The sequence below is a fragment of the Chinchilla lanigera genome, unplaced genomic scaffold, assembly GCF_000276665.1.
Source record: "Chinchilla lanigera isolate Chin_1 unplaced genomic scaffold, ChiLan1.0 scaffold00002, whole genome shotgun sequence".
NCBI lineage: Eukaryota > Metazoa > Chordata > Mammalia > Rodentia > Chinchillidae > Chinchilla > Chinchilla lanigera.
Genome location: NW_004955403.1, coordinates 25,824,250 through 25,851,162, shown reverse-complemented (window position 1 = coordinate 25,851,162; position 26,913 = coordinate 25,824,250). Strand labels below are relative to the sequence as shown.

At 41.2% G+C, this 26,913-nt stretch overlaps 1 protein-coding gene and 1 pseudogene across 1 annotated transcript; both read right to left on the bottom strand.

Moving 5' to 3' along the window:
- Positions 1–1,651: 1,651 nt before the first annotated feature.
- Dctd (dCMP deaminase) lies at positions 1,652–25,797 on the bottom strand (the record flags this gene model as incomplete). Its single annotated transcript, XM_005373508.2, is given in 6 exon segments — positions 1,652–3,020; positions 4,261–4,357; positions 5,735–5,851; positions 24,997–25,132; positions 25,366–25,480; positions 25,747–25,797. Coding segments are annotated over 6 exon segments (595 nt in total), but the record flags the coding sequence as incomplete, so codon positions are not given.
- On the bottom strand, positions 18,399–19,073 carry LOC102011611 (annotated as a pseudogene).
- Positions 25,798–26,913: the final 1,116 nt, after the last annotated feature.

Here is a 26,913-nt window from a genome sequence, read left to right as displayed (position 1 = left end):
TTTTAAATGTAGTTCTACCCACAGGTTAGTGAAAGATGGCTTCCTTACTGTCATTTATTAGCCATGACAGGCAGCAACGCTTCTCTCAGATACAGTCTCCCTTCACCACAATTATCTAGTAATGCCTGCGAGGCAAAAGGCTGCTCAAAACTTCTTCCTTCTGGAATGTTTTTCCCAAAGGCAACAGTTCAAAGCAAACCTCTATTAACTGGAACACTGACATTTGCAGAATTATCTGGACAGGACAATTCCACTACTCCTGGAGTGATAGCAGAAACTAAGACATAATTACCAGCAGTCCAGTCACTAGGAAATCAGCTCAGCTACACAGTTCAAAGGTGGAGGCCTTATACACCCACTCTGACAGTCTTACCAGCCCACAAACAACCCAACCACAGCCTGTCACTGCACACACATCCCTCTTAGAAGGACCCTTTCCTATTAAACTTCCCCAAAAAGGAAAAAAAAAAATTCTTTGCTAAAATTCAGTGTAGGAAGCTGAAACAATATATATAAGATAGTATCAAAACTAAACAAATTAGATGCACCACTAGCTTGTTAGCCCCTAGACATATTTGCAAATGTGACATAAAAATTATACAATCCTTGCTAACAGGGCTCACAACTTATAACTGTAGCAACAGAAAAATGGAACTATATTTTATCTTTTAGTCTCTTTACTGATTTCTATCTTCTTTTGTTTTATGCATTTTGGAGCACACTAAGGGCAAGGAGTTTCAAGGAGAAAAGAGAGACAGTGAATAAGCTCAAGAGGGTAGCAGAGGATGGACTTGGGAGCTGAAGCGTAATGGCAGGGGAGGAGCCTGCAACACATCAGACTGCCCAGTCTGAACTTAGGATGAGTGATACAAAGCCTTTTTCTAACACAAATCTGGTCTATACAAAATATCACCCAGCTTGGCGTGGTGGTACATGCATGCCTAGAATCCCAGGTACTTGGGAAGCTGAGGAGGATCACAAGTTTAAGCCCAGCTGGGTAATTTAGCAGGACTCTGTAGGTTTTACTTACTTGTCTCATTGCTGAGATAAAATATTTGACACCCAAAGTTAAAGGAAGAAAGGTTTATTTGGCTCACAGCTTGAACATGTTTCAGTCCATACTTGGCTGGCTCCAAGGCAGGATGGCCTGGCAGAAGAGAAATAGTCCATGGCAAGTGGGTAAGAAAAAGCACATTACCCGTTTTCTGTCCCTTATATTTTATGCAGGCTACCCAGCCTAGAGTGGGTGTAGCACTCACACCCTTAATCCTAGCCAGAACTGTGCCAAGCCAATAGGTGGTTGACTATGTTTTGAGATACCCTTAATCCCAGCACCACACCCTCTAGATCCAGCCACTTCTGAAAAGGCACCCCCTCCCATAAATGCACGAGGATTTGGAGGGTCATCTAGACATAAGCGATAACAGTCTCAACATTTTAAAAAGGGCTTCAAATGTAGCTCAGTGGCAGACCACTTGCCTAGCATGCATGAAGCCCTGGATTCCCACCCCAATAACATAAATACAACCAAAAAATCCATCATTCATCCACCCTAGGAAAACACCTTAGGAAGCACTAGTACCTCAGATTGTTCTCTAAGCATTAAACCTACATAATGTGCTTCACAGGAAAAAACAAGACAGAAACAGAATTAAACATGTAACTGTTGTAATATAAACATGAACATACTTCGGTGTGGTAAATTTTAATAAGATTTTAATAGTAGCAAGGAGCCAAATCATAAAATGTCCTAGAGCATAGAGTACAAAACCTCAGAGACAAAATAAAAATTCTTGAAAATATAAGGGCATTCAAAAAAAGGTAGTAACTTTTAATATAAAGAAACCATTTTCTTAACAAAGGTATCAAGCATGTTTAGGGTGATGTTTAGGTAGATGAAGGCATGTTGCCAGCACAAATGAGCTTCCATCACCAACAGACCTGGAATAAACCGCCTCCAGGTGGGCAGAATTCTCACAATTCACTTGCAGGATAGGAATTAACTTAATCTCTGGTTAGGGAGCACCCTTGGAAATGAACCATGTTGGCATGCAGAGGGAGCAACCTGTTTCTACGCAGCAGAAGCAGCAGAGGTGGGGGGTGCCCAACACCTCCCACCGTGCAATCCCAGCTGCTACAACAGCAGGGCGTGGTCTAGTGGGGTGGCAATGAGACAAGCTGTGCCCTCTGGGAACCATTCATTACTCAGATAAACTAAATGTAACAGCTCCATGTGACCAACAAACCAAAAATAAGAGGCCAGAACAATAGGGGTCCCACCCCCAGAGGATGATGTGCCACTACCCAGCATGTAAAAGGATAGCAGGAACAGAGGAGATATTCCTGGTTTAATGGTGCTGATCATCTGTCAGGACAGATGTGCCATCCGATCTAGGTTTTCTGGTTGGGTAGGTAGGAGGCCTCCCTCAAATCTGCAGAAAAAATTCTTTAATGCTACTGTCATTTGGGTGCCATTTTTTCCCCAAGGGCATTATATGTCATGCTTCACTTGGGCCAGATGTGCACATCAGTGTGGCTGCCATACCCGTGAAGAACACAAACAATTATTTATGTGTCCTTACAGCACACACGCAGAAGTGGCTACTGAAATGTAGTGGATGACAGAGGGGCAACGCTCTTCTGCAGACCAATCAGGATCCCAGTGAACCAGGTCACAAGGGAAAAGACACCCTTACTCCAGCCTTGTGTGACAGGCCATCTGCAGGTTTCCTTATTTCCAACCCTAAATCAATAGTTTAAACAGATGTAGATTCCGTGTGACAGGAGGGACAGTAGAGAGATTTGAGGCTTTATATTCTTTACATGTCTACTTGTGCTGGGCTGGCTATTAAAAAGTTACACGCAACTTTAAGATGAAAGGCAATAGCAGCTTCTTAGCAGAGGAGAGTCCCAAACTTCTGTAGATTTAATGAGGTTGAACTCACTGAAGCTTCTGACTCAGTCGGTTGTTAATTGAATCAAAGTCAATAACAATCTTGCTGCACCTGGGTGTGAATTTCCTAAACACAAAAACAAAATATATAAAGATATTATGTGTAGTTAAAGCAATTTGTTTACTTTGGCTAAAACTGTATTTTCTGTGCAGAGAAAAGAAATGTCCTGGGATTTGCTTGATTATTTTATCTCTATATGAACCAATTATAGTGTACCATACCGAGAGAAACAGGGACCAGAAAAGACTAAGACAAAAAAGATGCCTGGGGTGGCCTGGTATATATGTTCTTCAGCTGTCTGAGTTCATGAATTATCTGGGAGTCAAAGGAGTTCTAACAATTTAGCTGCACAACATAATATCTAATTACTTGTTTTCCCATCAGATTTATCTTATTTTCTAGGAAATTTCTACAGCCAACTTGTAGTTGCTCCAAAGCAAAAGATTAGTAAATTTTCTTTTGCCTCTTATATACAGCAAAAAACAGGTAGCTTTAGTGAAGAGTAATTTCTTAAAACTATGTTCTAAAAATGCAAATGTTTTTGTACTCATTAACCTTTTATTCATTACTTATTATTTCTATAATAATTTAAAAAATTGCAACTAAATATATATTTTAGAAATCAGTCAAAAATAGTCAAAAAGAGAGTACATAAATAACTTGGATTTAAAATCTCATAAAGCACGATAGTTCAAAAGATTTATCCTATAAAGCCCTAATAATACAAGGGGCTAGGTATATTACCCACTGTAACAGTCCTGCCACTGCACACCGTAAATACCATAAAGCTTTCCGTTCTCAAAGGAATTTTCTGCCATTAATCAAAGATGGTCAACTTACTTGCAAGTAAAACATACCACAAAAATCTTTGCTCAGCAAAGACAATCATAAAAATCCAAGACATCTAAGCTTAATTTTAAATGTTGTAAAAAAATTCCTGGTGATTCAACCAGGTTGCTTTCATCTGAAACTACCTAGACCAGAGTTGTTATATTTGCAAAATTTATAAACGTTTACCATCACTACTATATTTGTGACATTTAAAATTTCTTGATACTTGATTAGTCTAAACTATGGAAAGTTATTATTAAATATAATCATTAAACACATTGTCTTCAGATATTTCTAACACTACTCCTACAAAACTACCCCTAGAATAACCTTCACTTATACCATGACATTTCCAAAGGAATTTCCAAGTGTGAAAGTCAGGCATCAGAGGGAGAAACTGGATATCAAACAAGGTCATATATGTATCTGGATCAGCCCTTCAAACTACCAATTCCTCTGAGTTCTCCCAACTTACCTGAATGCAACCCCAGCCATCTCAAACATGAGTCTTGCAGCTATTGTCTCATCACTGTCATGGTATTTATCAGACATGAAAATAACTTCTTTTATACCTTAAAAGGTAGCAATGGAAGTTCCATTAGTAAATGCATACGCGGTACTATAAAAGACAGAAGTAGATGAAGTCCTTGTAACATCCATGATTAATTACTTTTTTTAAGTGTGCTTGCAGACAATGTCCAGTTACTGAACTACGTATCTGCTGCTTTCTAATACAGCAGAGGGTGGACTATTTAATCTGCTCTCCAGTCTTCATGAATTTTTTTTTTTAACAAATGCAAAGTGAAAACATGTCAACGCAGTCAAGTCTTAATCTGGTTAACAAATTTTCTCCTTGCAGGTAAGCAAATATTCTTTATGCACAAGGCAACTATTCGAAGGGTTGATGTGGGGAGTAGAGGGTGCTGGCCAACTCAGAGATTAGCACCACTATGCTCCCCAGAGGGGCTCTGAAGACCAATCTGGCCCAGCCCTGTGCAGTGCAGATCTGCTTCCTTTTTCTGATCTCACCAGACAGCATCAATAACCGGACAGCTGGGAGTTCTGAGTGCCCTGCACTAAAGGCAGCTCCTCCACTAGCTTCAGAAGGGACCCAGAAGCTGCCTTCACAGAGCACAGGCTGTTCAGTGCCCATACCTACTGCCGCCTCAGTACCTGGGGATGGCAAAGGAAACATCCCAAAAGCTTTAGTGGCAGCAGCCATGCGGGAGCCCAGGCTGTTTCTTAAGGGCAGTTTCTGGTTTGCTGTCAGCAGACCTCTTCTGGTCTGAGATCTACAGGGTTTGTGATAAACAGCCCATTTAAAGCATATATCTGGCTAAACACGCTAAGTCTTTAAATCTCAAGCTGAGAGCTTTATGGAGATGAAGTGTAGTTGAATCATCGTAGATGTGACTATTTGATAAAAGTGAAATATTCAGAATACAATGGTATGGATTTATGGTAACTGTAACATAAGAAAAACTTGGAGTACTACCATTTCAGTCCTATGACATTTATATGCAAAGATATGCTTAGAACCTTAAATATCTACCAAGTATTAGATACAAATTAAAATTTGATATAGACTCCCAGCTGACCTTGTTTCTGACAGAAGTTCGTTTCCCTTCCTCCCCTCTAATCTATGCACAGTATGTCAGAGAATGGTAAATTGACAGTAATTATATGCAAAGCCTGTGTTGTTTTTTGGCAGCTTGCAGTTTAAGAAGTTGCAAAGTAAATTAAAAACATGCTAAGAATCACAGAGGATGCAATTAGTCTTAGAATACCTGGCACCATTCAAAAACAAAACACAAGAAATATCTTGTAAAGTTGATACTGCAATTAGTTTAGATCTAAACAGTAACAATTTAAGCTCAAACACATCTGCAATGAGCTACTGATGAGCAGGCAGCAATGCAAATATACAATTGGAAAGGATTGTCTCCTACCTGCCTGGATGATGAGCTTAGCACATTCATTACACGGGAACAAGGCGACATACATGCTACAGCCTTTCACGTCAGCCGAATTCTTGTTCATAATGGCATTCAGCTCAGCATGGCACACTGAGTTTGAAAAGGAAGCAAAAAACATTTAGATTGCATCTCATGAAGAATTTACCAAGTGTTAAGCATTTTATTCCCCCCTCTGAAATAACATGTAATAGGCTCAATAAAAATAAATTGATTAGAAAGGCAAGTACTGAGAAAACTGAGTGAGGGCCACGTGATCTGCCTGGGTTGGCGATTAGCAGGGAAACTGTTCACCGCAGCGGCCCTTGGTCTCTAAGTACCTAGAGCAGCCAGGAGGGGCTAAGGTCAAGTACCTTCACCCACTCTAAGCGGAGCAATAGCTCACTGCTCCACAAGACCCTGGGGTATTGAATTGCCCACATAAAATGGCTCATTTGTGTGTTGATATGCACACACAGGGATATTCAGTCTGGCCATTAACAGGGCAAGGAGCAATAAGAGCAAGAGAATCAAGAAGAGAAGCTGAGCATTTCTATCCTGAGGGATCTGCTTCACCTCACCATTCTCAGCACTGATGCACAAGAAAAATACCAGCAGACAGCCAGCAGTTCATAGTTCATAAGAGAAACATTCCTCCACTTAATGGCAATCAACGATTAATGCAATTAGTCTTAGAATACCTGGCACCATTCAAAAACAAAACACAAGAAATACCTTGTAAAGTTGATACTGCAATTAGTTTAGGTCTAAACAGTAACAATTTAAGCTCAAACACTGGCCCATTTCACCAACGATCCAAAGTCATCCCCATGCTTGCCTGAGTTCAAGGTCAGAGGGAGAATCTTCCTCTCTCCTACACCTGTCAAAGCTGATCCCCTTTTCAGCCCAGTCTGGCCAGCTGTTCCCATCACCTAATCAGAGGATGTTCTCCCTCAGGAGGGAATCAGGACTACAGCAGAAACCTAGCTCTGCTCACACTGCTCGGTGAAGTTTCTGTATCCTTCAGAATTACTGAATTTCTGGCTGAATCATCTAAAACTATATTATACACTCCTTATTGTAGGGACTCAAACTTGTCCCAGTAAGGGCTTCCAAAATACTAAACATCTGTGTCCTATCCTGGAAATATGATGGTCTGGAGTATGGCTGGTATTTTTAAGGGACTTCCTAGGTAATTCAAATGTGCTTATACAAGTTTAGGAAGTATTGCCTTGTGAGATTCCTCAGTCTCCCTCAACACATACTTATGCACGCAAGTGCTAAAATGTTTGTTGAATGAATTAATGAATATCTGGATATGGGCCAAATCACACAAAATTCCTAGAGTATAACATGTGGGACCTTTAAGGGTTCTCACTACCCTCTCCAACTACCAGCCTGCCACACTAGCTGGGCACCTTTTCAGTAGTTCTGAGGCCTTACATGCATGACTCCCATACATGTTTGTCAGGACTTCCTCTGTGAACACTGCACACTTACTAAGTATCTACTCTGGGTCAAATAGGTGAAGGTCCTGTGCCACCTTCCTCCACCAGCCTTCAGTTTGGGGTGTTTGTGTCCTGCAGCAGTTTGGTAATGCTGCAGGTTGAAGGTGAACCAAGAGCTCTCAAAAAATGTAATACGTACTTAATGTCCTTATTTTAGACTAGGAATAGCATGTTTTCAGAGGCCTCAGTCATGTGTGAAAATGAACTGAACAGTGTCTGGTATTGCAGGGAAATCTAAAGGAACAAGCTGCACCTAATCAAATCATGGCCCATCAGAGAACAAACATGGCTGGCCACAGAGGGACCTCTGCCACATCCTCAAAGACTTAGTAGCCTGACAAACTAGCAGGGCCATGGGAGGACAAGGACAGAGAAATGTGCAGAAAAGGCAGCAAGGCCAAGTGGACACTGGCCTTGAGAGGCTCCCTCAGTGCCTTTTGCCCAGTGATCAAGATGTTCCAGAAATGGGCATTAACACTGCTCAATGTTAGAAACAATTAGAAGTAACTGTTTCTTTTATTTCCCTCTGGAGGGCAGAGCCCAGCCTTCTAGTTCTTTGTAACGTCCCCAGGGTCCAGTGCAATGCCATGAACATAATGGGTGTTAAATATTTACTGAATGAATAAAGAAGAAAATGCAGATTCCAATTATTGATAAAAAAAAAATACCAAAAGTCCTCTTAAATTCAAATATCAAAAATAGGCTTTTCCATCTAATAAATACTTTTATGGTACTGGTATTCATATCCAGAACACAGTCTCTGAATCTGTTATAAAACACTACTTTGATGTCCTCTTTTGAATCCCAAAGAGTTGTCATACTGGCAATGTTCCTCTAATTCATCTAGGTAATTTGGAGCAAATGTAACAGCACAGGTCTGGATTCATTAGTGAAAATTGTTGTATGAAACAGATTCTCTTGGGCAGTATCTTGTGTCCTCATGTATGAAGGGTGGCTGACAGAAATAATACACAGGTGAATAAACAAACTTCATTTCTCTTAAAAAAAAAAATCACTAGATGCAAAACACAAAGCTTCTTGTTAAAAAAAAAATATTTATCAGTTCTGCTGAGCACTATGAACACATGAGAATCAGGTACACAGGAGGTTCTTTATAAGGAACAGCTCCTGACTCACAATTCCACACACAAAAAACTAGACAGTGCCAGGGACAAAACTCAAGTGCCCAGCCTAAGGCCTAAGAATGCACCCAACCCTTAATTTCTCTTATTCAGTCCTGCACTTTCAATTTCAGAAATGACAAACACTGGCACCTTGGCCCCCTGGCTACACCTAAGGCAGTGGTGGTGAACCTATGGCATGCGTGCTGCAGCAGGCTGTTTGTTATCACTGAAAGCTCTGAAAGGTTTGCAACCACTGAAAGGGGTTAAAGGGAGAAGCCCCATCCAGGGAAGCGCTGACCCTCACTCTGGCCCTGCTCACCTAGTCCCCACCTTGTAACTCCCCACATGCTGTCCCAAAGCTCAGGTCCCAAAGCTTAACCTTGCCTTTCTGGCCTGACATTTGCCCCTCAGGACCAGAGTTTCCTGACTCCAAACTTTCTTTCATAATCCCTTTGTATGCCCCTTCTACCCAGGTCCCTAAGCCTAGCCTCACCTTTCTGTAACTTAGCCGTCACCCTGTAGTAACTCAGTCCTTAGGCCCAGACCCCTGTATTTTCCTCAGAAAAGAAACGGAGCAGACCAACTTGACCATTCACTCAAGTTGCTTCACATAGGGCTGTCAGGGTAGAGTACCAGGAACTCATTGCTTAGACTGGCCTTCTACACTGATCAAATAACAGGGAACCAATAAGTTTGCTTCTGGCCACAAAGAGCACTTAAAATTAACATGCCTGGTATGTGCTGAGTTTGCTCCTGGCCCTGGTTAGCCAGCCCACAAGGCCATGCACCTTTGTCCTTTATACTTTCCACCTCAGGAAGCAGGTATGGACAAAGAATGCGCTACAGGGGTTGTACCAGAGTTCAATCAAGGTTAAATGTGATCTTTGACAAGGTGCATACGACCTTTGACAAAGTGACTTTGGGGTTTACACAATTAACACTGGCTCTGTGAAAATGTATTTCCAACTAACATAAAAGCAACTGTAAAAATACCAAGTACATCGATTTTTAGCCTTTTCCTCATGTTCCCAGTTTCATTCTGTGGGCCTCAAGAACAGTTGATCTTCTCTAGACAAGCTTCCACCAACAAAACACGGGTGTTCTCTCCTGATGCCAAATGCAAGATGCCGGCTCACTCCCCGCAGCTTTGAGAATGCTGCTGCTCTCCACTCCATTCTCCTCCTTAACCATGCACACTTAGTCCTCCTCCTGCACAGGTCATCTACTCAACATTTAAAGACTCTTTTTTTCTTTTTTGGAAGAAATCACCATTTCTATAATGGCTACTCCAATTTTTTAAAGTAATTATTTCTTGACTTTGTAATGTAGACATAACCTCTAGCTTTCTTTAAAACAATGTTTTTTTTCAAACTGCAAGTCATAAAATCAGTTACTCTTTTCTTTTTTAATAAAATGCATAAGGGCAGAGATCAGAATGCATCCCACAGGCAAGGTTAGGTACTGCTCCTCAAAACTTATGTGTGCTGGGCCACTATGTAGAAAGTGTGGGAACTGCTACCCTATGGACACCTGTTGGCCTCAGTGATATACTGGTATGAGTGGACAACCAAATATTTCTAAAAACAAACAAACAAACAAAAAAAAGAATCAGTCCTGTGGTGTATTCCAACTTCTATGGTATAGATACTCCTAATGCGTGGAGTGGGAGGACACATGCACAATTGGCTCTGGTGAGCCTGCTCTCCCAAGTGTCACTGATCGTTACCGAACCTGAAGTCTCTTTCTGGTTGTAATCTTTAGCTTCACCAGCTCTCTTGACTCTTGATTAGTAGACTAATCTACGACCTCTTAGGACTCTTTGTGTTCTGCTTTTCTGTGAGTCCTTTTCTTTCTCTTGCTTGTTTGGGCACCACCCAAGGTTTAATCCTAATCTTCAATTTTTCTCCTATACTTACGAACTTTAAGATCTGATCCCAGATCTATTTCTAAAATCCTGAAATCTGCATTTCTCACCTCTATTTCCTACTACTCAAGTCTTTTTTTCTTCAAGGAGGAGGGTGATGTCTGGGCATCTGCTCTTTTTCTCAACATAGCAAACATTCCATAGGTACTTGACCACAACACAGAATAACTGTATCTTTCCCTAGTCCTGACATTTTCACTGTGTTGCCTAAGAACTGCAGCAAGTGCCAAAATATACTTGTGTGCAAAGCCAACCAAGGACTGGTGTCGTTAAAGCATAGTTTTTATATTCATAGTAGGAATAGGGACCAAGAATTTAAAAGATACAGTGTCCAAGAAGTATTCATAAGATAAGCTACACAGCCAAAACAGATTTATTTTCCAACTTATTACCTACAATTATACATCACTGGCTAAGCAATAAGTGAAGAAATCTCCACATAATACATGTGCATTTCACAGGCACAAAGACCTACGTAAAACCCTTCAATTATTCCCAACATTGTTTAAAAGAAAAAGAATCAAATGGTAAAAAATTAATGCTTATAAAGTTCTTGATTGCCAGAGCAGTACCTCTGTTTCAGGTAATTATAAGACAATTCATGTGCTTTGGTCTTTCTTCTTTTTTTTTGCTTCTATTACTAGCTGTCAGAATTCAGAACTGCATTAACCTTGGACCACTGAGAAGAGATTGTATAATTAGAAAACTGTATTTTTCAAATTGTCTTCCTGAGGCTTGATTAATCCTCACTGTCTCATGTAGGCGGTTCTCTAGAAGTTTGACAAATTAACAGGATATATTCTATCCTTTGTTAGATTTAAGAGATTCAACATTTTATAGATTTGGCTTCCATCTCATTTGATATAAGACTAATACAATGTCTATTTTAGATAGTTGTACTACTAAGGCAACTCAAGTTAGAAAAACAAAACCAAACCCTGAACAATGCTAACCAAATTCTCATTACTACAGAAATGATTTAGCCATCACTGTTTACCCTCAGCTGACCTTCATCTGATGAAATACAACAGAAAATACCTCGACCTGATATAATTTGGACTCAGGGAAACTTTCTATTCCAGTTAAAGAAATTCTCAAGATTGTTTAAAATCACTTCATTTTAAATGGCACAGTATTTTATTTGAAAGAAAACAATACCCTCAGGCCCAAAGAGTATTCTGTCAGGACTAATCTGAAAAGGTAGTCAGCTCCGCCTGTTGACTCTTACTAGGGTGAGGGTTAGAGGACAGACACAGCACCTGTTACCACTCAGAGCAGCCCAGCTCTACTGCCTGCCACCACTCCAGGCTGAATCGACAATGCATGTACAAGAGGGTTCACCAAAAAACTAGAGTTAAGACTTGAAGAGCCAGGAAAGATCTACTCACAGCCATCTCAAGTGAAAAGGCAGAAAGAGTCACCCTCTATTCTTTCCACTGGTTTCTCATTCTGCAATTAATAATTGACATGAAATGGGGTTCCTAAACTAAAGGCTGGTCTGTGGATTAAAGAAAACAAAACAAAACTCAATGTTAATTTACAAGATATCCCACTTGTATTCTGGTGACAAAGCTTTTTGTGTCACTACTTCTTCAAATTAGAACAGAAGTGTTCTGGGATCCTACAAGTGTCAGAGTAAATCTGAACACATCTCTAGGAGCACGGCAACCCTGATCCCAGCCTTACTGTCCAACACATACTGATGGAAATATCCACTAAGGTGGGGGGCATGCAATCATTCCTCTATCAGAGCCATTTAAGGAACTGCCTCATGGCTCCTGAAACTAGAATGGAATTTCAACTACTTATTTCTTAATTATTAAAAGATATCCTGACAAGGTCTCATATGTCACTGCCAGCCTCCCAAGTACCCATCCTTCAAGTTAGTAATTTAACAAATTTAAGGTCCCCTACCTTCGATCAAACCAAAAGCCCCTCGAAGGTTATAAAATGTTCATTTTTATGTACACTCCAAAATCCAAAGCAAAAAATTATACAATGTGGTTTCAAATAATGTTACTCCTCTACCTCATCTCCCTCTACTCAGTTTTTACATCTGTATCTCTTACATATCTGGTAGAGTAGCAAGTTGATTAATTATCAGGGTTTTCAAATGATTTGAAATATAGGTGGACTTAGAGAAAGGAGAACCAACTTGAAAAACAATAGTTATGCCACTTCCATAAAGCCGCTCAACCAACCAGGCCCAGCTGGCCACATCTCGTTCTTCTCAGCATCTGTTCCCTACCCTTCTTTCCCCTTCCCCTCTTCACTGCCAACTTGCTGAAGCAACCCAAGCTGCTTTACTCTTACAGCTTCTCAGACACAACTCCTGCCCCTGGCCAGAGCATCTCTTCATGTTGAGCTACAGCAGAAAGAGAAGCAGATTAAAACTTTGCGAATTTCCCGTATGTTTTGCTAAATTCTGGCTGCAAATACTGTCCCTCTCAGGCGAAGTACTCACAGGGTGAGAACTGGATCTAGTTCTGTGAGCTCACACCACACCAGACAGAAGACCAAGCAAAACTACATACAGGACAGCAAACTGCTGAGAAAATCCAGTATATGAGGAGTTAAACGCACTGTGTGCAGACAGATGGAGAACTGGATCTTGAGGTAATATTGTTTCTGCAGGAAAATGTTTTTGGATTACAAACGCCTTTTAAACAAAGGGAGTGAAACCCTGGGATTTGCCCACACAAAGTCTTACTCAAGTCCCAGGCTCTCTCAGCTATGAACAAAAATGATAATACCATCCTTTCCTGCACTTGGTTACAGGAAGAGCACAAGACACAGGGAGGAAAAAGCCTTATAAACCAGAATTATGCAAATAAGGCTTCTGCTGCTTATAATCAGAAATGGACTTTGTTTTCCTCATTGTGAGGAGGACTTGGAAGAGCTGGCTGCAGGGACAAGGTCTTCCTGGGCACAGATGACAGGTGACAGCACTTCTGCCTGGCCAACCAATTAGCTACATTGCTTAGAACAAAGACATTAGTGCCCCCAGCCCACTGCCATTAGTGGCCCTCCTATTCAGATGATAACATAATGCAGCCTCCCACCTCTGGCACCGAGTGGCATAGGATTCTACTTGAGAGAAATTCTAGTGTAAGTCTGTGTGTGGAAAAAAAAAACAGGAAAGAGTGGTAATGCAGAGAAACCTAGTCCATGCCTGGAAAACAGTCTCTCTGCCCACAGACAAAGTCTCTGCTAGAAGAAATGACAATGAAAAGGAATCCAGGCTGGGTCTGGGAAGAAAGGGATGTCCCACTAGCTCAAAAGGCAGCATGGTCTTCTGGGCCTGACAAACCATGGACCTCTGAGGCATGCAATGTCCCACTGACCACTGCAACAGTCACCTCCTGTGTCCACTATGAACAGTGTACCTCTGGATTCCTGGAGGTCTCCCTGGCTCTTCCCCCCTCCGCTTCCTCTTCACCACTTCTGTTCAGCTGCTTCCTCACACATGGCCTCCCCTACCTAGTAGCTTGATGTCAGCCTTATGCATCTCTCAGCCTAAGCTTCAGAGCCTGTGGAATGAACAGAAGAATCCGCACCTCCCAGGACCCTTATTAAAAGCCAGAGTCAGTTAAGAGCACAGTGCAAAAGATCCACCTGGGAAACAGCACTTCCTTCCCTCTCCTGCTTGCTTCCCACCTGAGACCAGCAGTCCTGGGCCACACAGTTCAGCAGGACCACAGGAAGAGACATTTCCTTTTCTCTCTTGCTCTGTTCCCTGTCCTCTGCCCCCTTCCTCTCTGCCTCTCACTAAAGCTGCTGCCAACAACTCATGGCACCCAGGGGAGCCACTTAGCCCCAATGGTAGTGCTTAGGGCTAAAGAGATTTCTGACTGTGGTGTTTCCATTATTGATAATAAAGCCCCCAGAACTCTAATTACATTGCTTCCCTATGTGCTAAGGGCACACAATCAGGTCAGAAGGAGGAGGATGTGGAAATGACTGCATTTCATCCATGGGTAAGCCAGGCCAGCTCTTTTCCTACTGTTCAGGTGAAATACTTGTGGAAGTCTAAAAGGTACTAAAAAGGCACCAGGAGAACTTGGGCACTAATCATCCTTTGACAGTTCTGTAATGTAAACATATACCACAAGGCTTAAAAGCTCCCCCCTTGCGTTCATGGCTTTTGAAGAGTAAACTGGGACTGAGCACTGGAACAGGAGTTGAGACCATGTGTTCTAATTAATTCTAACTCCATAAGGTCTGCCTCAGGCACCTCACTGATCTTGCCTCAGTCTGTGGAAGAGAGGGATTAACTGACCTCACTTGAGATTCTGCAGTAGAACTGCACTGCTCACTTGCCCTACATTCCTGGGACACACCTCCAGCAGGCTGCTCCAGGTCCCTAGCACTCACCTCCTCCTCCCCAGGCGTCTAGGCTGCTCCCACCCTGCTCTTTTAGCTGACAGCCTTGCTTCTATCTCACTGAGAAGGCTGTAATTTATCATCTCCCACAGCTGTCAACTGCCCCTACCTGCCCCTTATTGTCCTTCTTTCTGTCACTAACCAGTTTGTGTGGGGGAGGCCATCTCCCTCACAGCCTCAAACACCATGACTCTTTTTCCCTTGTTTGATTCTTCTCCCCTTTCCTGCTGGGATGATTCTTGTGAGCTAAAAAAAAAAAAAAAAAGAAAAAACATCTGATGTAAAAAAACAAAACACAAAAAGTAGCTTCTCCCATCTCACAAATGCAACAAAGCTTTCTTTGGATTTGATCTCCTTTCTAGCTACACCACCTGCACCCCTCACAGCAACACACCTCAAAACCCTATCTAAATAATGTCCCCATTTCCTCACCTTCCCTTGCCCTTCAACTGGCTCCAACTTGGCTCCCAATCCTACCACTGTCAGAACTGCTCTCAGCAGTGCCAACAATGACTTCCACATTGTTAAACCCCAGACGTGTCATCTTTCTAGACTTTTCGGCAGCCTTTTACACAACAGACCATTCTTTCCTTCTTAAAAAAACACAGCTCCATGGGTCACCTGATGTCATGTTCCTTTGTAGGCCCCCTTCATCTTATATCCAACCTCTAAATGCTGATGTATCAAGGGTCATGCTGGGCTTTTTTCTCCTGCCTTTGTGTAACCACTGATGTATACTGATGTCCAACAGGCCTATACAGGCATTCCCAGCCTAGACCTCTTCCTGTCTCTCCAGATACCTATAGGACTACCTGCACTTCACTGGGATGCTCACATTCATCTCTAGGTTCAGCTGTCCAAATCTTCCTCATCTTCCCTGAATCTTGCTTCTATGGAAGTCTCCTCCACTTCAGTATGTCATCCCGTTGCTGCAGTCAGAACTGTTTGGAGGGAGTCACCCCCCCAACCAATATCACCCTATCCTCTTGATGTTGCCTCCAAAATATATTTCAGTATGCAGCCACCCCTCTCAGCCACAGCACTCCCGCCCCGCAAGGTCTACTCGCTTGGCCTGATACACACCTCACAGCTGGCAGCCCCATTTTCACTCTTGCCCCAGCATAATCCTTTTACACATATAACCTCAGTCACTTTGGGAGGCTCTAGCAAGTTAGTAAGAACAGGTCACTTCTGAACAACAAAAATTTATGTTCCATAGTTCTGGAAGTCAGCAAGTCCAAGACCAAGGTGTCAACAGCTTCAGTGTTTGGGAAGAGACCTGGGAAGGGACAGACAGTGCTTCCTCCCTGCATCCCTATGAAGTGACTAGCTAACGCCTTGAAGCCTCTTTTAGAAGGGTACTAATCCAGTCTAGAAGTCCACTCTTGTCATCTAATCACTCCCAAACACTCCACTCCTTAATACCACCACCTTGGGGCTAAGATTTCAACGTGTAAATTTCAAGAGGACACAAATATTCAGTTTACAGCACAACCAAAGCAATCTTTTAATCTGAACTTCTTAATCTCCAAGGCCCTCAACTTCACTACATCACTCTACCCTTCACAAAATAAACTCAGGCTAATTTTTTCCGTGACACCTAGAGCATTCCCACCTGGGGGCTTCAACTAAGCAATCCCTCTGCTTGGAACGCTCCTCCCATCTCCAAACATCAATCTGCCCATCTTCCCCTGAGATCCACCTGACCCTTGGATATCACTTTAAAAGTCTCTTCCTCAAAGAGGAATACTCAGTATTTGTCTATTTCATTCATGTCAACCCCCTTTGTAATTAGTTTACACCTTCCTTGAAAACAGACCAGACTATGTATGTTCTATTTACTACTGCAGGGTGTCTGGCATTTATACACGTGACAGCTGCCCTGTAAGGACTTACTAAATGAATGAGTAAATGAACATGTGTGAAAGTACTCTGAAAAAATTTCAAACATAAAATATAACTTTTGAAAAAGAGAACATACTCTCCACTAGTAGACAACTAAAACCAGTGAAAGAACAGATAACTCATCAGTATTTATTTCAATTCCAAAAAAGCCGTAACTCACTTGCAGAAGGACAAACAAAAAAGTTCTACTTCCCTTTATTTACCTAAACTCAAAATTAATGCCATTTTGAACATAGTCTTTTAATTGCAGAATTAAAAAATTCACACTGTTATTATATGCAATATTTTAAATTTACTATGGTATCTACCATTTGACAGAGGCACAAATAAAATTTGCAGCCCCACCAAAAAGCCAGCAACAACCCTTCAGACAGCACAAGCACAAGAGTGTGTGCACAGACCCCGGTTCTAACTCCCATGCTTCCACCAATATTCTGTGTTTATCATTGGAATCTCCTAATGCCAGGCCTCAACACCTATGTTTCAACAAGTACTGCCATGTTGCTTGATTCACAACCAGATTTCTAAATTCCTTTCTATTTCACCTTCGACTAACCAACCTCTCATCTCCAAATAGTTCTAAAATCAACGCCTCATATATTCATATGTTCTATTTTACTTGGACATAGGATCTCTTCCTCTACTGACGTTATCCAATCTTTTGTCACCTAATGTCTTTTAGTTTCCATGTTTGTGGGGTAACCAACGTTCTTAAACCACTGCCTCCTACTCATGTAGACTGTCCCTATCTGGTTTATATTAATCTTAGAACTCCAGCAGATTTTAATCAATAGTATGCACATTCTCTGTGTGTAACTGCCACCAACAGCTTTTTCCAGCTCTGCACCTTGACTGCTCTCAGAACTCAGTAAATAGAGAAACTGACACTAATCTAATGCAATCAAAGTTATATTATTAATATTTTTCCTGAGGATTACAGAAAAGGAGCAGTCCTCCGTAATAATCTGTTTCATAGAAATACTGAGAAATAAATGTCAAGCGATGTCTCTAACAATCCCACAATCACTGGATATAAACAAATTAGCCCTAGAATGCAGAACGCTTGATGGCTGGTCCAGGATTCTTTCACTTGAATGTGGTCATTGTTGTTTAAAACAACATTGTGGGGTTTACTTTTCTAATAAGCATATTATAGACATGCCTAGCCCTATCCAAATATCAGTCCTAAGAAATAAAAGGCAATATAAATATTTACTCTACTTCAATAATCCCATATTAACAAAGCCTGAAAAGGACATTCTTGATTGAAAAAAACTCAAAAATAAAGTCTTAGTAATTCAGATTGGTTTCAGAGAAGACCAGTAAAAATCAGCACAAGTGACAGAACAGATCACAGAATAGAGACTATAAAATTCAACATTTTCAGGTGTTCACATGGTAACCTAGTATTACCAGGCAGACTTGACAAATTTAAAGAAGTTGTATTTATCACTGGGAATATGTATCTGTTTGCAATGAGATCATTAATCTAATCAAATACTAAACACAACTGTTTTAGAAACTAAGTTGAATGTGCCCCTGAAATTCTACTGAAATTGTTAATTTTTAAATTTAGATTAAAAATATTTATTGTAAGCAGATTTCTTTTTCCAATATCAAAAACAAACCACGTGACTGGAAACATTTAGGGAATGAAAACTCTGTTAAATGTATTCCCATGTGCACTATCACATAATGCATCATCAAAGAACAGGATATTTTAGAGCTTGAAATCTATACACTATTTAGATGGTGGGAAAGAAAAAAAATCAAACCAATTCTCAACATTTTACAGAATTTAAGCACCTAAAACTGTACTACTTAATATATTTTTCTATGAACATTTTGTAGAATTCAGATCACAATGCACCATTTACAAATCTTCTTTCTTCTGATCATCTACACCTTTTGCACAGTTCTTAAAGACAACTTCACCATCCCATCTTCTTTTAACTTTGAAGCTGGCCTGAAGCTGGGATGGGCCAGTGATATGAAGGAGAGGGTTTCCACTAAAATTGCTTTCAATATGAATCCTTTCTTTTTCAGCATTTTGTTCTTGTTTCTTCTGGTCTGCTCTTCAGCTCATCCTTTTAAAATTTTTTTCCAGTTCTGCAAGAAGAGCTGCAGTATCATCCTCATCACTCTCCTCTTCAAAATCTTCATCTTCCTTATCTGTTAGAGGAACATCTGCTTGAAGGCACCAGTAGTCTGCCTAACAGAGGCTTCTTTGACACTTAAGAGGAGGCTGTGTGTTCTCGGATTGGACGAACCCTATTTTTTTCTCTTGCAGCAGCTCTCTCTTCCAATTATCTCCTAAATTTACGCACTATTACCTCTTCAGTGGCACCCTGAGTAGTCTGTCTGTATTTTACCTTTGTATGAGACGCAAGGCCCCAACTTGAATATTGTTTTGAGTGTTGGCTCAAATCATCTTCTCCTATTCCTCTTCTACCTCTTGCAGGTTCAAAAATTGGCCTGGATGCTGTTCTCATTTTTATGTTTCACTCAAATATGAAACAGCAGCCTCCAAAGATCAAACAAACACTACTGCAACTCCTGACTCCCAGAATTCACTGCATCCAAGGCGATGGCCCAAGACTTGGAAGCTGAAGTTATTAATTTTCAACAAAGCTGAATTTGGAGAAGTAGTACAAAGATAAACTTCAGCTTACTTCCTCACCATCACCTTGGAGGCACTATCTTCAATTAAGTTTCATTTTAAACTTCTGTGAGGAAGCTGACTTCAAAATTCACTTTTTATAATAGGAGACATATATATGTATCATGGGTAAGTTTGATCCCTATAGATAAGCATTTTAGCTCTTCCTACATCTGTATTTTAGAATGGTGTAGGTGGGTTATTCTGTTACTATCTATCCTTTGTAGATATTTATAATAAAATCATCTGCTACACTTTAAAAATAATTAAAACTTTGTTTATATAAAAATCCAATAAATTAGTAATTACTCTTTTCTGAAGACCATTTATAAACAGTTATACCCTCAATGAAATATTCTTTTATCAAACTGGTTAATTTTAGGGGGTAGGGAAAAGATTCAAACATATACCACCAAATTCTTATTGACATAATTACAGAATCAAGCCCAATCAAGAAATAAGAATCAAGGCAGACCCCTTGATTCATAAAAATAATCTACTAAAATTTTTCCCTGGACAAGTTTTCAAAAGTTCCTCATGGACTGTATCAGTTATTTTGCACAAAAGTCCCTAATTAGACCTGCTGTCAAGTTACAACTCCTAGATGGCCTGGCAGGGGAGGAATGGGAGAAAGCTGTAGTGAAATTAAATTCTGCAGAAAATGAAACAGTAAGTCATCAAATCCATAGATCTGCCAAACAAAACCAGAAGGCATTCGATTTCAACTGGCTGAAAGAACAAATTTGATCTTAATTACTAAGAAGCTCTTACAAGTTGTAAGGAAGTCACAACGTAAGGAGGATCAGCCTCCTAACTTCTTGATGAATTAGTTTCTCAAGACTAACCTTTTGGATGCCAAATACATCAAATGCACGGCAGTCAGGAAAATGTTGGTGTTCAAGGGGATAAGGTAAATGGCTAAGTAATCACTAAAATGACATGTATACATGCTTAACAATATGTTAAGTCTGAAAGATAAAGGTTAAATTTAAATATAAAATTTAAAGGAGCAATGCTACACATTGGCAAGTGTTTAAAGTTGCCACACTGACCTCTTACCTTAATTAATTCCAGGTTTTTCCTTCTCAGCATATTCATTTTAGGGTATTTCTATAGAAACAGGAATGGGCCCCAATAAAAGCTCCATGTCTCCACTGCTGCCCACTGGATTCAATGAAAACTACCACTCACTTCCTAGGACATCAAGATAGTAACTCTAACATGACGACGTGATACTGCAGGCATCACAAAACTGCCTTCCGATGGGAGGAGACCATGAAGGTGTAGCAAGCACTGTGAGAAAATTCTTGTGGCTTAACAATGGAAAGAAGTTGATTCTACTCCAACTCTGTCGTCTGTAAACTGTATCAGCAAATCTGGTTACACAAAAGCACAAGAATGATACTTGAATTATCAAGAGTATTCTACCTCCATTTTATAAGACTAGCATTTTGATTAAATGTGCTTCATTGTAATGAATTTCATAGAGAAAGAAAGTAAAAATGTCAACTGGATACTTCATCATGAATTTAGCAACATATCCCCTTATAAAAATAAAAATCTCCCCAAGTCTTTTTATATGGTAGATTAGATAAATTTGCTGCTTCCTGGTTTCGTAATTGTCATTCACCTGAAAAAGGTTCTCACCATAACAATGCTGCCTTCTTCTTGCCACTTTATGTTACTGACATTATACTATCTTTTGGATTCTTCAGGAAGATGAAATAAGTCATTTCTTTAGCAGGGGGAATTTTCATTTTCCATGTTAATATTACATCATAATCAAATAGTTTCATAAAGTTTTGATCCTAAGGCTGGAGGAACAAAAACACCTTTAAAAATGCCTCTCCAGAGACACAGCCAGGGAAAACTTGCCTTCCTATTATTAGAAGTACTCTGTGTTTCCCTTCTCTCCACAAAGTGTCAATCAAGACTAATGACTTCAGTCTTACAGAATTAATAAAGCAGAATTGAGTTGTATGTTATTAGTAAACTCAAATTTACATAATTTCCAAGTTCCCTAGCCTAGTCACTTTGGCCTACTATAACAAAGTCCTATATTTATTTTTCACAGTTCTGGAGGTTGGAAGTCTAAGATCGGCATGTCAGTACAGTCGAGGTCTAGTGAGGATCTTTCAGGTTTGCAGACTACCATTTTTGCCTTGTGTCCTCACATGATGGAAAGCAAGCCTTTTCCAGGGTCCCAGGTGTAAGGGCACTAATCCCATTCATGAGGGCTCCACCTTCATGGCCTAATCACCTTCTACAGGCTCTACCTCCAAATATCACATTGGAATTAGGACTTCAACATATGACACTAAGACAGACATAAACATTTAGTCCACTGCAATGCCCTTTGAAGAAATCTTAAAGTCACCTGCAATGGCTAATATTAGAGGCTTTCTGTCTAACATTAGGAAACACTCCCAAGCTCTTGGTCTCAGAGTTATTTTTTACCGCCATCTAAACTGCAGTGTGCTCAACTGCAAAATGTAGTGATCAACATTTCAGAAGAGCTGAATTCCAGTGCCCTACAGAACAGACACAGAGTGACACAACTGAAAGCATTGGCCTTGGACTTAAGAGACCACATAGAACACAAAAGTTACATAAAAGAAAAGGGTAGCTCGGTGTAGACAGAACATGTAAGTTACATAAAAGAAAAGGGTAGCTCGGTGTAGTAGTAATGCCTGTAATTCCAGCACTCAGGAGCCTGAGGCAGGAAGATCACTATAAGTTCAAGGCTAGCCTGGGCTACAGACTAGAGAATGAGACCCTGTCTCAATGCCCCCCTGAAAAAAGAAAGAAAAAATAGAAAGAGGTAGGCTTAGTCTCTGTGGGCTCTGAACCCTAAGGCATTACCAAGGTACTACAAGAGGCCTAGCATGGTCCACAGCTGAATAAATACCATATCTAGCACAGAACATTTTCTAAACACACACAAATGCTGTCTAATAAAGATCTGATAAATGTCAAGTTTTAATGATATGAAGCTGTTTCTTGTCATTGAGGATTTTCTCATTCAAAAGATACTAAGAGTTTTTTCACGTTTAATGAAAGGTCTTATTTATTCAAGAGTTGAGAATCATTGGCCTAGAACTCCAGGTGACCTCCAAAGGTCCCTTATAGGGATTAATGCACAACCTATGACTATTCTTTCTGAGACAGCAGCTCAGTCACCATTAATGTAAGTGAAGAAAAACAGGTACACCCACACAATTTCAGACATTGTCATCTATTTTTTTAAATAATTTTTAAAGGGGCTGGGGATTTAGCTCAGCGGCAAAAGCACCTGCCTGGCAAGCACAACGTCGTGAGTTCGGTTCCCAGAACCGGAGAAAAACCAAAAAAAAAAAAATTTTTAAAATTATGAAACAGAAACAAACAAAAAAAGGCATTTACATTTCAACCAATCATCAACAAACATTTCTATTATAGCCCAGGCAACCCAAACGTCTTTCTGTGGCTTGAAAACCCTTGGAAAGACAGGGACAATATAGTGTACACAGTCATTGTTATTCAGATGTAAAGCCCATCTATACATGAATAATGATGATAGCAATACTAACTGCCTTTCAAAACCCATTTAATACCTTCTACAACTTTTATGGTACATCAAATTACAAGATTATTCTCATGAAAGAAAATTGTCTACATTCTAACATAGCTACATATAAAATGAATAATTGATAAGTGAGGGCAAAGAGCTTTGAAAACCTAGAAGTATCATATGGATGATAAAAAATAACACAGACAACTAGTGCTCAGAAACCCCACAGCTATTCAATAAAAAACCATCAGTGAAGTTGGACAAATGCTTCTGTGGTTTTGTTGTTATTGTTGTTTTAATTCCTTCTGGAAAGTAGCTCTGAAAGGTACTCTCCCCAACTTGGACAAAAGGCAATGTCTCACAAGAAATCCAGTTCCTGGAGAAGATACAGAGCACGGGAACGGGAGAGAGTTGCAAATGTGGTGCAAAGACCTTGGCTTCTAGGTCACTGCCACAATTCTGCCTGGGGCTCACTGTGATTGATGAAGGCACAGGTCCTCGGGGAGAGTTGCTCAGTGACCACTGAGAATCCACCTACAGTGGTCCATCCACTGAGATCTTTTGCAATCAGCCTGTAAAAACAGACTGACACCTCTTAAGAATTCATCCAATCAGCGCTCAGCACAAGGACCAATATTTCACTGTCTAGACTCAGTGAATCGTCCATTTCAATGTGGATCTTTAACATATCGACCCTCTTGCTTTCACTGTTTTTTATAGGGAATACTGAGCTATATTGTGAAAAATTATTTTTGCGTAAGTTTCAAAACAACTAATCATTCCTTTCTTTCTTGCTAACAAAAAATTACACAGTCAAAATCAGGATGACCACGTTTCTGAAATACACTAGTACATTTTTCACATCAGTCACTACTACCAGCTATAAAGTTGGTGCTGAGAAGACAGTTTTACATTTGCTGAATTTTGATCCTACTCTTCCTTCTCCTATCAGGGTGAAGTTAAACTGACTCTCCAACTATTAAATCCCCAATCTATCTCCAATCTCCAAAGTATCTTTTGTACTGTGAGCACCCTCAGCGCTCAGTAACTGGCCCTAGTCTCATTCCTCAATTCTCCACTTTTAAGCTCTTTCTCCTTTTTTCTCTCAAATATGAAGGATTTGCCCATAAGCAGTTTAAAAATAAACTTATGGGGCTTATTTAACATGATTAAGGCTCAAGAACATTAGTAAAAATGCATAAATTAGACTAAATGTAGACTTGGAATTCTTCATGAGAAAAACCCAGAGGAAAAGTCTACCAGGGAACAGTCAACAAAGAAGAAAGGTCTTACATCATGCCTTGAACTTGGTTTCCTGAAGGCACAATCTTTCGCATTTGAATGGCCCTCATCTACTTTACTGCCAACAGAGCCAGTCTGTTCATCCTCAGACATAAACACAGGGCCCAACATCACGAAAAATTACCTACTAACATATGCAATCCAATTTGTCCCTTTTATAGCATTAATCACATATTCTTTAGGGAATAAAAGGAAAATATTTATCTCTCCTGGATAATCTCTGAAGGCACTCTCCCTTGGGCTAGGGCACAAATTCTAAAAACTATTCTTTCTTACTTTCAAGGTGAAAATCCAGAGAGCTAAGCCAGAGAGGTCTTCCTTCCCATACTTCTGGCTTTTGGTCTGACCAGAGACTACGATGGGATTGCAGAGGCCCCTGCAAGTAGCTTAACAGCAGAAACTACTACATCACCTCTCTCCTGATGGATGCTCGAAGTTTGACTGCCTCTTCCCAGACATGAGCTTGAACCAGAGATCGCATCAGGCAAGAGGCTGAATGAATCTCGCTTCTCATCAGAGCAAAGCCCTGGCAGCACTTAAGTGAGCCGACCCTGCTTCCCAGAAGTAAAGAACCTACCTAAAGACTTACCACACACCACCCTCAGCTCTCTCTGCAGAGGGCTGCAGCCTGTATCTATGCTCTTGTGTTGCACAGATCAGCAGGCTGCCAGTGAAGCACTCCAGGCCCACCGCAGGCATCAGAGCCCAGATGTCAGGGCCCAGCTGTGTGACCACCACCACACTCCCACCAGCCAGTCCTTTGGAACTTAGAGATAGCAGAAGGAGGTAGTTCAATAGGACCTTTGATGACTGAAAAGAAAGACAATACCTTCTGACTTGCTTTTTAAACGAAGCACCCCCTTGGCTATGGAACTAAGCAGGAAGGAACAGAAATGCATCTTACCATAGGGGTATTTGGTATCCAGCTTTTTCTCAGCTGTTCTCCTCCAAGGCAACAGGTCATCACTGCACCCGTTAGGCATTCCATTGTACCCAATGCCAACAATCTTGTTTTCTGCATTCACAATACAGGCTCCGACCTACAAGGAAACGGCCCGAAGGCTTGGTGATGACTACAAATGGCTGGTCTACCACTAGGCAGCACTAAGGGAATGGAAGCCTCTTACAGGAACAGGTAAATGCACAGGAATACAGCACATAAGGCAGCAAATACACCTTGCGTTTTTAAGGGGACAGCTGTTCCCTTTCCATAATTTCCTCAATTTGCAGGTCTCTCTTTCCAAGTATCCATCCTGCTATGCAACCCATTTACCTGGGAATTTGGATCTTTGCTTCTCTGTGCTGATAAGAAGGCCACTGCCATGAAATACTCAGGCCATTCCAAATAGTCATCCCGTTTTTTGCAGGAAACTTCACTCATGTTGGATCTAGAAGAGAAACATGACAAACGTTGAGAAAAGCAGTTTGGTAAATCTGCTTTCCTGTTCAATCTACCACACTGAACTCTGGTCTCTAAACAGTCAACTTCAGCTACACTTATCTATCAGCAATCACAAAACTGGGAGCTAGACAGTCTCTGTTCTTAAGAAAAACTTTAAAGATGTTTATTATCTCAGAAGTTTGGATTTGGCACCTATAGCATCACATTCTCAACTATTTCATCTATTTACTGCTACTAAGATATCTGACTTACAACATAGGCGCCTTCAAATTTTTCTTTCCTTCATCCCTTGTAAATAGGAGTCTGCACAGGAGAAAAGGAGAACAGAAAAAACTTATTGATCATTTAAAAGATTCTGGACACTGTTTAAGTTTTTACACGTTATCTCCCTCAAGCCTCATCCCAACAGAGGCAGTAGCATGCCACCTTCCACTCACAGAACTTAGGGAATGGAATTTGCCCTAAGTCACAGGGAAGTGTTACCCATGCCTGCTGGACTCCAAAGATAACATATGAAGTTGTCCCAGTTGTGACAGTAATCAGCTAATTTGTTCCTTCTCTCCCCCTTAGATTCCCCGATAGGTCAGAAGTGTCAACACTGAGGACAGACTCCAAGGAGAAACAATGACAAGCGCTGGTACTGAAGCCAGGTATCTGGTAAGTTGGGTTTTGCTCGGAGCAGGTGCAGGCAGTCTCTACAACAGGGAAAGCCCTGAAGGGGCCGGTTAGTCCAGATAGAGGATCCTTTCAAAAGAAATGAAACCAGGCTAAGGAAGGAAGGAGGGCAACACAAAATCAATTTCTCAGATCACTGAGAAAGCCTGGATGTCTGGTTTAAAGGTGAGAATTCCCGAACTTCCACTTCAGGGTTTAGACTTCAGCCTCAGGCTACAGTGCAGTTTCTAGGTGCCCAAGACTAGAATGCAGAGAACAGGTTGGCACCAGCAACCGTGGTTACCCACTCATTCCGTCGCCCAAATTTTGAGAAGTTGTGGTTAAGACCAAGTGGGAGATGCTGGTCGGGACTGGCTTCTCCCCCGTGAAAGGCTCGCACGCACAAGGCTGTAGGGCGCTGGGTAAGTACCACCGCCCAGCAGGAGGGTGGAGAGGAGGGGCGAGGGGCGCAGAGGCCAGGTGGGCAAAGACTTCTCCAACAGGCGCTCTCCCGGCGTGGTGAGGACTCGGGCGGGAACCGACGCGCAAATTAGTTCGGGACCTGACAGCGCGGGGCGGGAGCCACGCCCCTCCTCCCCACGCGCGCCAGACGGCCGGCGTCTTCAGACCTCCAGAAACGCGCCGCCCAAGAGAGCGCCTGGCAGAGGCCGCGGCGCGCCCCGAGATTCACCCGGCGCGGCCAGGAACCGCGTCCTCGCCGCCGCCCCGTCTGCGCTGCGGCGGGTTAACGCGGAGGCGGGACCG